Consider the following 12,615-nt stretch of genomic DNA (forward strand, 5'->3'; position numbering starts at 1 on the left):
TGATGGCGGTGGAATCCATGCTCTTGCGTAAGGATCTGGTAGTTTTGTTACTTTTGTTATGAGTTCGAGGGATTTCTTGAGAGAAGAATGGAATGTTTTCGTTCAAAGTGTTCAAATCGACGCAACGAGTAAAGCCAAATTAACATAACCAACAAAAAAGTGACAGGATGCACGCGGAGATATATCCATAGAAATTATAGAATTAAGAAAAAATCGAGTTTCTAATGATATCCAAGTGTTGCCATAAAACAACAGCGAACAAACTCATTTCAAGTAGGAACTTTCAAGATCCGATTTACATTTATGATTATTTACTGCAAATTGTTATTACTATACTTGGGAGTTTAACGGTAAAACCAATTGTCTAAGATTGAGCAGATTTTCCTCCTATTTCAGTCCGTTGCATAAAATAAATCAAATCAAATCAAATCAAATCAAAAATTATTTATTGTAAAATTAAAATTACAAAAGGTATAGCTTATGGGTAGACCCCATTTCTTCCAGCTAACCACATTTATTTAATTACAATGTTTATACAGATAAAATAATAACAATATACCAATGAAAAAATAAAAAAAATACAAATATATATACCAATAAAAATAGGTGTTTCATTTACGTGAGGTATTCACTCAACGTGTAGTGACATTTATTAACAAGGAAAGTGTTTAGTAACGTTTTGAATTTGTGTGTATCTTGTATTTGTTTAATGTTATGTGGAAGGTTGTTATATACTTTAATGGCCATGTAGTATGGTCCTTTTTGGAATATTGTTTTGTTTGCTTTTGGTATTAGTAAGTTTTCTGTGAGCCGTGTAGCGTATTTATGTGTTGAGTTTTTTAGTGGGAACTTGTCTGTAGATGATCGCACTAACATGCATAACTCCAATATATATATGTCTGTGACTGTCAGAATTTTCAGATTTTTAAACATAGGTCTACATGAATCTAAACGATCAGAGTTTGTAATTTTTCTTATGCATCTCTTTTGTATGATGAAAACATCTTTAGCGTTTACCGAGTTTCCCCAAAAAATAATACCGTATTTTATTATTGAGTATACATAACCATAGTATGCGGCTATTACTGATTCGGTGTTTAATATTTTTCTTAAGGTACCCAGAACATAAGAAAAACTACTGATTTTTGCTACAATTTTTGAGACATGTTCTTTCCAGTTTATGTTTATATCTAATTCCATTCCCAGTAGTGAACAGGTTTGGGAAGGTTCGATAATATTATTATTAATGTTTACATTTATATTTATAGATGTAGCTTGCACTGGACAAAATTTTAAAATTTGGGTTTTGTTTGTGTTGAGTGATAGATGTTGCGATAACAGCCAGTTTGCTATTAATTGGCAAGTCTCGTTAACTTGTTTGTTAAATTCGTCAACGTCTCCATTACATTCAAACAACAAAGCAATTCAATAACTTGTACTTTGTTATACTTTTTGTAAGCCATTCATTTAAATCTCAGGTTGTATAGTTTTGTGAATAGGGTAAATTAAATCAAAAAGATGTCTTTTACACTGCAATTAAAATCTATTTAAGTAAATAATAAGTTTATGCAAATGGAAGAACTTGCGATGGAGGAACAAAGCACCGTGCCCTCACCTGTGCTGAAACTGAGCTCAAGTTCCTGGTTATGTCCGAATCAAGTCACGTGTCCGGCAGCCGAGGATTGATCGGCCACCTACGAGAACGTGCTGCGTCCTTTGCAGACCCCAGGTTCCAGCCCAATATCGGGAAGTACAAGATCTCCAACTACAAAAGATGTCATCGATTGTAAGCCATTTCTTCATCGTAGACATCGTGATCGATGGCGACCATGGTTCATGCTGTGATAACGCGGATGAACGTGGATTATAATCTCCAAAAGTCAAAGCGTAGAATAATAATTATAATGATGTTAATGAATGGCAAAGTGATTGCTTCGACAAACTGCAGGTACGGTGGCTTTGGTCACGGAATGAGCTCTATGCTCATATTGCCTTCCCGAATCCTCAGCATAAATAAACCACTCTCTATTTCCACTTAGAAACAAATTGGACCTCTATTTGACCAATGGTATGCCAATAATTAAACAAATTTTATGCGTGCGACAATACTACGTCACCATTAACATCGACGAGAATAGGAAAAACTAAAAAGAGCCGTGACCATAAACAATATAATTCTTATTCGAAGCTTACTTATTAGCCTAAAATATTTAATAAATAAACTTGTTAGAAATGTCAAAATATTAACACATACAGAAAAATGAAAACTCAGTTACAAGTTAAGCATTTTTATTTCAGCAAGAGTTGATATAATGAAAATAAAGATAAATTAATTAATAATTTTAAAGAGAAATTTTAAACAGAATTTAAATGAAAAAAAAAAGAATAATAAAGTAAATAAACTTAAGTTAAATGCATTCTTAACCTTCCAGCGGGCGCGCTGTCGCAAAATTTACGACAGACGCGCCTTATCGCTTCCCCCACTCTTTCCACTTAGTTGTAAGCATAGAGCTTCGAGCTATGCTAGAGTCAAATCAAATGTCAAACATTTACCGCAAGATATAAATGTTTTTCTCAAAGTGAGTTACGGTAGGGCTATTGAACCGATGACAGAAGAAGAAAACATAAGCTTTCCAAAACTCGGTGTTTGTCGGTTATCTGCACTGGATAAGAAAAGATCCTCAGCATCAATGAAGTGTTGCCGTTGCCAGTCCTTTACATGCAAGAACCATTCTTCAGTTGAGGTGGTTTGTAACAATTGTAAGGATGGGAATATTGATTCTGACTAAATAGGTCGATAACAAATTTTGTTTTGAAATATTAAAATGTTTTGAGTGTTGCTTCGTTTTTTTAAGAAAGTCAATTTGTTTTTGTTTTAAGTACTGCCTATTATCATTCTTCATATCCTTAAAAAAAATCCCTAACATTTGTATAAAAAAAACACCACTTACATGGAGAAAACTTGATGACGTAAAATTTACGACAAGCGCCCGCTCAAGGGAAATTTCTCAACGCGCCCGCTGGAAGGTTAAAAATAGTTCCTTCCCTTCATAAATAACCAATTCCGAATGAATAATATTAGGTACATGATCACATACAGGAAAGGAGTTGAAATATGTGAATCTTGTAAAAATAAAAATTAAGTAGGATACAAATAAAAATAATGGATAATGTTAGGGATAATGGAAATAAAATAAGAATAATCGCATCAGCGATAAAGTTTTTGTTGAAAGTTAATTTAGAGATAAAACTTTTACTCGATAAATATGAAAAAATAAGAACAGTTTTAAAATGTAAGGCATTCTTTATAATATTTCTTTCCCTGAGCAATTGCCGCGAAAATTCTATTTAAATAATAAATTCTAACTAATTATTTAATCGAGCAACACCGAAATATTCTAATTTTAGTTTCCGAGAATGGAACATGAAACAGCCGTTTTCAAATTTTTGTTCGGTAAAAAGGTTACTTTGTTAACTCACCGCTAGATGTCAATGTTAAAAACTTGACATGAACTTTTTTTTGTTAGTCCAGCATCTGTTATAAAGAAAAGGCATTTTTTTGTTGCTAAAATCTCAAACGTCGAAACTTTGGCCCGATATTGTGGGACATTTTTAATGGATTTGCGACGGCCGTTTAACGTTTCTAAACCTTCGAATGACGAATTTTTCCAAAAATTTTAGCCGCAGAGTCCGCGTTTCGGGCGGGATGTCATAGAGAGTGAACGATAGAGGTTTTGAAAAAAAAAACAACCACTTGACATTAATATATATACAGAGTGTCCGGGGGTAAAGTGCAGTAACTTCGTGGGGGGATTCTACATGATCGTAGGAGTAAAAAAGATAAATAACTTTTTCCGAAATTCCAATTTTTTCTTTTTCATACAAAAAGACATACCTGCTAAAAAGCCATAGTGTAGGTGCAAACTTACCCGATAAATTCGCAAGTGTGAACGTGGCAACGTTGCATATTGTGAGTGGCGCGTATCCATGGAAACCGATATTGTGAGTGGCGCGTATCCATGGAAACCGCATGTGAATTGTAAACAATAACAGCACAGAGTTCGCCGTATGTTTTGATATTTTACCAAATTCAAAAAGAGAACTGCACTAAAATCACGTTACATTTTTTATTATAAAAAATATTAATTACTCATTGAACACTTAACTAATTTCATCGCTTTTTACTAATTTAAAATATTTTCAAAATGTCCACCTTCTGCTTGTAGGCAAATATGTAAACGTACAGTCAGTGGCGTAGCTAGGTAATCAAGGGCCCTGGGGCAAATTAAAAAATGGGGCCCCACTGCTATGTAAACTGATTAGGTTTTATCAAATAAAAATATGAAATAGACAACACTTTAAAAATGCTAAGCTACTTAAGCTTTTTTCTATGCACTGCAGACTGCAGGGCAGGTAATAAAAATATTAAACAGTAACAACATAAATTACAATTAATACTTGGTGTAGGTTTGGCTAATAAAACGAAATAGAGAAGATTCAAGGGTTTATTATATAAAGGTCGGGCCTACCAACTGACTTAATAACAATTATATTTACATTTTTTTCCTAGCTTTGGTTTTCGCAAAAGTATCAATGACTTCGTTTAAATCCAGGCTTGATGCGGTTTTGTTTTCAATTGCTATTAGCGATAAATGTCGGAGTCGAGTTTGGCCCATCTTATTTCTTAAATAATTTTTTATTATTTTTAATTTGCTAAATGACCTTTCAGCTGCTGCAGAAGTGACAGGAATTGTAAAGAATAATAACATTGCTATAAATACTTCCGTTAGGTCGCATTCTAGCACTCCATATTTGCTCATTATTTCCTTACATAATTGGTGAACAGTCCATGCTTGAGTTAGTTGAGGTAAAACTAGATGGTAAATATTAATAAATTGAAGTGAAAATCTAGGGCCTATTATATCTGTATTATTTGCCTATATATTTTTTTTGGAATTCGTCACACTTTTGTAATAAAGTTGCTTCATCAACATGTAATAAAAATGTTGGTGTTAGAAAATCGAATATATGACAGACTGCACTCATACCAATAAAACGTGTATTTATAATATATATAATACTAATTGAAATATTACTGTGTCTAGTACATTATTGAAAATCTCAATTTTAAATGTTTTTTCTCGGTTTGGAAATCGGTGATCAGCAGTTAATTCATCAAAATGTTTTAAAACTTTTCTTTGCCTTTTTTTTTGAAAATGGTTATCGATACCATATTTTCTTGCAGTTTCACTGGCTTTGCACTTGAATAATTCGAAATCATTTCTATAAATTTGCAACTTTGCTTTGGTCTCTGCTAAAACTTTACTCGCCTCACCCAAATTGATGTCGCATTTTTGTAAAGTTTTGGATGCATAATTGATGTCGTTCAATACACTGTGCATGAATTCGCAAAGCAACACGAACTCACTACGCTCATCTTTATTAGGACTCTTTAGAACTATATCTGATAATGCTTTGATACTCGTAATATCAAAATAACGAAGTTTTATTGCAGATATCGTATTGACCCTACTGGACCATCTAGTCGGATTTAGTTTTTTTAGAGTGGTGTCCGATTCGCCAGTGAATTTTGACAGTAGATCCCAACGTTTGATGCTGTTTCCTGAATTTAGGGGAATTCCCTGGGCATAACTTTTGAATTTCTCTCAACTGAGTTGTCATGATTAAAGTGGGGTTGCAAGTTGCAACCTGTCATATTTATTTTGAAAATGGGAGAAATTTCCAAAAGTTCAGTTCGATCGAGATTTCTGGTAAGGATTCGAGGGCCCCCTGAGCTTGAGGGCCCCGGGGCACTGCCCCGCGTAGCCCCTAGGTAGCTACGCCGCTGCGTACAGTAATATTATTTATAATTCGTACATTATGGCGTATTTCATCTGCGGCTTCGTGAATACGTAACCGGAGATCTTCGACGTTATTTACTTCTTTGGCGTAAACTTTATCCTTCATCGCACCCCAAAAGAAAAAATCTAACGGTGTCAAGTCTGGAGAACGCGCCGGCCATGGCGAAGTACTCCCTCGTCCAATCCAACGATCTGGGAATTGTTAGTCTAGGTAGCGACGAACGGCAAGTCCGAAATGTGGTGGAGCTCCATCCTGTTGAAACCACATTTCACGTCTTCTATTTAAATCAACTTCTTCCAAAAGAACGGGAAGGTCATTCTTCAAGAAATCCAGGTAATTTATTGAATTAAGCCTAGGTGGCAACACATGCGGTCCTATAATTTGATTGTTAATAATTCCAGCCCAAACGTTAACGGAGAATTGAATTTGATGGTCCAACTGCCTTACGGAGCGCGGGTTTTCTTCCGCCCATTCATGCAAGTTATGCAGGTTTATCAAACCAGTTCTGTTGAACTGGGCCTCGTCCGTCCAAAGGATGTTCCCAATGAAGTTCGGGTTATTAAGTTGCTTACGAAGTAGCCACTGACAATATGCAATCCTTGATACGGGGTCACGTTCCAGAAGGCCTTGCACGCACCGATAATGGAACGGGTGCATTCCGTACGTCTTGAAGAGATCCCAGATAGAACTCTTAGGAACACCAGTCATTGCGGAAATTCTACGAAGCGACAATGTAGGATCATTTACAATTGTAGCCATATTGAAGTCTTCGTCCGCTATTGGTAAATTAATAGCATTGTTGTTTCGGGGTCTTCGGCCAATTCCTTGTTCGCGAATAAGTGCATGCGTTTGAACAAAAACACGAGCGTTGGGCACATTACAATTCGGAAAACGACGTGCATATTCCCGGCGCGCCGCTTCGGAATTTCTACCATGTAGTCCATAAAAATAATGAATATCTGCCCGTTCTTCGTTGGTAAAGCGAGGCATTGTAACAATAATAATAATAATAACAATAATAGCTAAATTGGATTTCTATAAAAAAGAGACTATTATTTAATGTGTTAATTTTTGTACATAAAATCATGAACAACCAAATGCCAAAATATTTTAAGGATGAAATTGTTTTTAATAGAGATGTTCATAATTACGAAACCAGAAATGTAAATAGGATTAGATTGCCACATATGAAAAAAACAAAATCACAGAACTGCCTAATGTACAAAGGACTAAAAATGTATGATGAAATGCCTGAAAGTCTGAAGAATGAAGGAAGAATGAATGTATTTAAAAAGAAATGTTATGTTTATTGTAAAAATATGTAAAATTACAAAATGAAATATGATCTTGTTTATATTAGTTTATATGCAAATGTATTAACTAACTCAATAAATAATAAAAAATAAAAAAAAAATAATAATTCAATATTAAAATTACGCACAAAAGAAACACATTTTTAACAGTTAGGTTCCTCTTAAACTAAATAAAACTCGATGTGGAAAACACGCACCGAATAAAGATGTACTTTTTAGTAAGACTTAAACACTAGATAAAGACACTAAATTAACAAGTTTTTATTTAAATGAGACTTTTAACACTAGATAAATTAAATTTTCAAAGTTGTTTACTCCGCGCGTCAAATTATGTGACATTCAAAGCTTAGACGTTTGCTTACTGAATTACAATAGCGGGGGGTGCAGGAAGGGGCGCGGGATGTAGATTTGGCAACGACGAAAAAAATAATGCCGTCTAGGCACGTCGGAGAAATTTTTCGTTATTAGCTTAAAAGTACATCTAAAAGTTGGAATTTCAGAAAAAGTTATTTATCTTTTTTACTCCTACGATCACGTAGAATAACCTCACGAAGTTACTGCACTTTACCACCGGACACCCTGTATATATTTTAATTATTAAATGGTAATAAAAATTAAATATGTTAATGTAATAAGGGTAAAAAGTCTTTAGTTTTTTAGTGAGATTTTGTAAGAAAACAACAACACCTGAATAAATTAGCTTTATTAACCTTTCCTTTACTGTGCTAAAAAAATCCACGCGTTCCGGTGCTATGTAGTCAATATACATCACATTACATTTTATGTCAAAAGTGAGAATAATTGTAATTTAATTGCTGGAAACATGAAAAAACCATTGGCAGATACTAAAAAAACGTGCGAGGGGTCCACATCTAACGACGCGACGGTCCGCGACCAACTGGCCTGCGGCTAGCAGTGCTAGCACACACACAGCTATGCGGTAGTAGGTATCGATGGTCTTAATAAAAATACAACTGCGGACGTGTGGATTTCGCAAACTAAAGCGGGACATCAATAGCGTGTCATTTCCTCGCACACTCTTCGCGTAGCAGTGTCACACGGTTGAATGTGTAGATGTATTTGTTCCCGATTTTTAACAAAAATCTCTGATTTTTAATTGAATTTGAAAACTATGTAAAATTTTAATTTTTTAATTCAGTGCATAAATGTATAACGGAAGAATACCTAAAATCCGAACCAAGAATTTATTATATTTATAGAGTTATTCAAGTTATTAGAAGAAATGTATAGTAAATACACACCACAGATATGGAAAAGTTAAAAACAATAATCTTTTTTAATTTACCTTTGAGTAATAAGAAAAACAAAATATTTTTGAACAAAACGACAGCAAAAAACACCCTACAAAAAATGTATTTATTTCATAGTTGAAAAGTCCATTTGAAATTAAATAATAATAATAATAGTTACCTAATCGTAGGCAAATTATTTATCGACGATGATAGTTAATAAAAACAACATTGTGAATCTGCACTGCTGGAAATCTAGAAATGCATTCCCGAATTCGCCATTTCAAAACCACGCAAGCATCTTCAGCGTGAAAAGTGGCGAACCTGGTGGCGGGAAATACGACTACCTCGACGTTCGTTGGGCGCGCCGTGACCGGTTCTAGTTTGCGCCACCAGAGTTTTCGGTAAATTCATCGCTAACTTTCGGTACGAAATCTGGCCGAGTTCACAAATGGTTTGAAAAAAAATTTTCATACGATTTCGGGCTAAATTTTTCCATACTAAATTGTCAGCTCGAAATTTAAACGAAAAAGAACTTTAGATTCGATATAAAACAAGGGGCGTTGCGGTTGTTTTATGTCTGCATTTTGATTGGTAAAAAAAAGCACCCGGTGCACGCGAAAATAAACTCTCGATTCTATACGGATCGAAGAACAGAGTGGTCGTCTTTTACCTAAACTACCCCCGAAAAAAACAAATGCCAATAAGATGTTAATATATGTATGGTTCAACTTCGGCATACATACTAAAGACTTATAATTTCTAATAATTTGCAGCTGTGCTGGAAAAATAGCTTTGTGAAAATAGTCATTTGCTTGACACTCTTGACCATATTTTCGTAAAAAGGTGACCTTTGACAGCTTCCGTAGCTTATGAAAAATTCCAAGTGTAAAATTATGTAAAAGGTTCAAAATGGATGTGAACATCCCTTAATAACTAAGGATGGAATCAAATCAGTATAAAATGAAGTTTTAGGTTGCCATTTATTATTGCTAAATTGAAATCTACAGTTTCGAAGTTTTCAATTAGAATATTATTGCGTATTAGTTGTTTTTACAGGGTGTGTTTTTTAAAAACTCTATTAGCAAACATGAACAGTTGAAATCGGAGGACGAAAAAGATTTTTCTCCAGAAGAGCTGAATACTAAAAAAATTAATAAGGCAGTAGGATCATGAACACGGTTTTTCTCGGGTATGGATAAGAGTGTGACGTTTTAACGTTCCATTGCGAGAACATACATAGCCGCAGTAGGAACATGAATAAGGTTTTTCTCTAGTATGGGTAAACATGTGACTTTTTAAAGTTCCCCTTATAGAACATGAATAACTGCAGTAGGAACATGAATAGGGTTTTTCTCCAGTATGGGTATGCATGTGAAGTTTTAAAGTTCCCTTTTGAGAACATGAATAGCTGCAGTAGGAACAAGAATAAGGTTTTTCTCCGGTATGGGTAAGCATGTGACTTTTTAAATTATCTTTTCGTGAACCTGAATAACTGCAGACGGAACAAGAAAAAGGTTTTTCACCAGTATGGGTAAGCATGTGACGTTTTAAATATCCTATTTTAGAAAATGAATAGTGGCAGTTGGAACACGAAAAAGGTTTTTTTCCAGCGTGGGTAAGCATGTGACGTTTTAAAACTCCCTTTTGAGTATATGAAGAATTGCAGTCGGAACATGAAAAAGGTTTTTCTCCAGTATGGGTGCGCAAGTGCAGGGCTAACTTTAACTTGCGTGAGCAGGAGTAGTTACAGTGGGAACACGAGAAGGCGTTTTCTCCAGGATACTTCCCCAGGTCCGTTATCGAGTCTGAAAAAGATGGTGGATAAAAATTAATAAATTTGTATCTTAAAATGTAAAAATTACTAAAACGAATCGAGAAAAAACATTTCACCTGCTGCCAGGGTAGTACTTTCAGATGGCTCTAAGCATTCCTTTTTCAGATCCGGCAGGTCTATGTCAATTTCAGTAAAAGGAAACTCCCCTCCATCTTCTTGTTGGAGTCCTAGTTCTGCCTTGATGGGAACAGTCTCTACATGAATGCTACCTGGAATAATAAATAAATTTAACCCACGGAAAACATTGATCACCGCTCCGTCGCCTCGTCCCTTGGTCACCTCGCTTATATAGGTCACATTCTTCTAGAACAATCTGAAGATCGCGAGTAGATGGGTTGGCGGCTTCGCTATTATTCTAGCAGCATACATTCACCGTCTTACTAGTAGGTTCCATTTTGATGCGCGTTGCGTGTATTAAATTTCTAGAACCTACTAGCATACTTAAAAGGGTGGTATAGTGTAGTTACTGAGAGGTGTAGTCAACTAAAAAGTGAAAAGTGTATGCTCGTTGCACCCAACGGAGACTATCAAACTATTCCAAAATATCAACTCAACCCAACCGAACCCGACCCGAACCCACCCTACCCATCCCTACTCATCCCAACACGACCCAACCTAAATCATCCCTACCCAAAACGAATCAACCCAATCCAACCAAAAGCACCTCTCCAAACTCAACTTATATCACACTTTTAAAATTACTTGGTACATTAATTTATTTATTCATTCGAATTCGATCTCGCTAGTGAAAAGAGAACATAATAATAAAAGCCATTGAACTAATACTAAGCTATGAAAAGCAATTGACCTTATTGAAGTACTCGTGTATACTGGATATCTACACCGTATTTACTAATTTTATAATCCAGTTTAAGCGATATTATGCTATTATTGACATCAAAAGAAGTTTATTTAAAAAAAAACATTGTAAATAATTATCATAATCAAAGGAGAAACTTAAATGAATTAAATGTCACCTCAAATCGTGTAATAAAATAATTCAGCTCATTAAAATAGCTTTTCAAGTACGATTATACTGGATATGCAGATTTATCAAAATATTATCAGGTAATTTGTCTTACTCGCCCTTTAGTGAATTCTTTCAGAGGGCACAAGGTATTCTTTTTTTAATACAAGAAACCTCGAGATCAATTTCAGTACAAGAAATTAAAGTTGATTTAACGGTGACTCTCTCTAGATTTGAAAGCTCCGTTGGACCCATTTCACCTTTTAAGAGAAAATAATTATTCATAAAGTGATGACCCAGTCACAAAATATCATTGAAAATATATCGTCAATGTTTTGCACGACTGTATTAATATTTTCACGGTCGCAAAAATGGCTCTAACTTGCAACGTTCTATCGGCATCTACTATTCCTATATAATTGAAGGTAGCACACGGACATTTGCAACAGAAGTTCCTACCGATACCCTCTTCTCAAACCCTCCTCACAACGATACCCAACCTAATATAGTTCCCTCATCGGCACACTGCACAGACTCTCTCGAGAGGTGTCAGGTATTTTATTAAAATTAAAACAAATATAGGTAACATGTCCCAGCAGAATAGAGTAGGTAGAAATAAGCACGCCGATTTAATCAAGAAGAAACAATTTTATTTCGCTTGTTTTTGGCGTTTGTATAATAGATGTGTACCAAAAAAAGAAAAACAAAATACCTGAAATATTTTCGTTAATGCTTTCCGGACATTCCTTTTTGATAAAATGATAGCCCACATCAATTTGCGTAAGTTTCACAGGAATACTATCTTCCTCACTTGTGCCTGGTTCTAACTTGATGGCGGTGGAGTCCATGCCTTTAAGTAAGGTTTTCGGAGTTCTGATTTACTTAAACTTTATAACGAGGTTGAACGATTTCTTTAGAGAAATGATTGATTGATTTCGTCAAATTGACTAAAGGAGTAACGCCAAATAACATAACCAATTAAATGTGACAAGAAGCATGATGAATGAGGTTTATCCATAGATACAACAGAAAAGAAAATAATTTTCAAGCATGTGATGAAATCTGAGTGCTGCCATTTTAAATAATATGTTTGGGTTCCTACCAAAGGGCCTCTTGACGAACGTAAAGGCCCGTTTATATTAGGAATAAGCAGTAAGAATAGGCCTTAAAGCCCTAGGCCGTAGAAATTGGAAGATATGAAACCTGTGTATCCGTTTATAATAGATGGCAATAATCTCTTATTTTTTTCCAAAACCGAAAAGATGGTCCAACTTTATCTTTTACGTTTACGGATTACAGAAAGCTGAGACATATACTGAGATTTACGTATTTTCGATCGATACTCTATGGTATTTGCTATTTGACAATCGAATATAATTAACTAAT

At 34.8% G+C, this 12,615-nt stretch overlaps 1 protein-coding gene across 1 annotated transcript; it reads right to left on the reverse strand.

Moving 5' to 3' along the window:
- Positions 1-8,804: 8,804 nt before the first annotated feature.
- Positions 8,805-12,212, reverse strand: LOC149414536 (uncharacterized). The gene is made up of 3 exons (XM_089644220.1): positions 11,942-12,212; positions 10,319-10,471; positions 8,805-8,860 (listed from the first exon to the last, which is right to left on the reverse strand). Exons 1-3 carry the CDS (start codon positions 12,075-12,077, stop codon positions 8,805-8,807), a joined length of 345 nt encoding a protein of 114 aa, XP_089500346.1. The 5' UTR covers positions 12,078-12,212.
- Between the last annotated feature and the right edge of the window lie 403 nt (positions 12,213-12,615).

This window comes from Hesperophylax consimilis, chromosome 20 (assembly GCF_061612785.1).
Source record: "Hesperophylax consimilis isolate HC1 chromosome 20, BYU_Hcon_1.0, whole genome shotgun sequence".
Classification (NCBI taxonomy): domain Eukaryota; kingdom Metazoa; phylum Arthropoda; class Insecta; order Trichoptera; family Limnephilidae; genus Hesperophylax; species Hesperophylax consimilis.

What these genes read in the sequence shown, in the direction of transcription:
- LOC149414536 (XM_089644220.1), bottom strand. Translation starts at nt 12,077, where the DNA reads ATGGACTCCACCGCCATCAAGTTAGAACCAGGCACAAGTGAGGAAGAT. An exon ending in CATTAACGAAAATATTTCAG is followed by an intron (nt 10,472 to 11,941) that starts GTATTTTGTTTT and finishes TTATTATTCCAG; the next exon opens with GTAGCATTCATGTAGAGACT. An exon ending in AAGTACTACCCTGGCAGCAG is followed by an intron (nt 8,861 to 10,318) that starts GTGAAATGTTTT and finishes GAACTCGGCCAG; the next exon opens with ATTTCGTACCGAAAGTTAGC.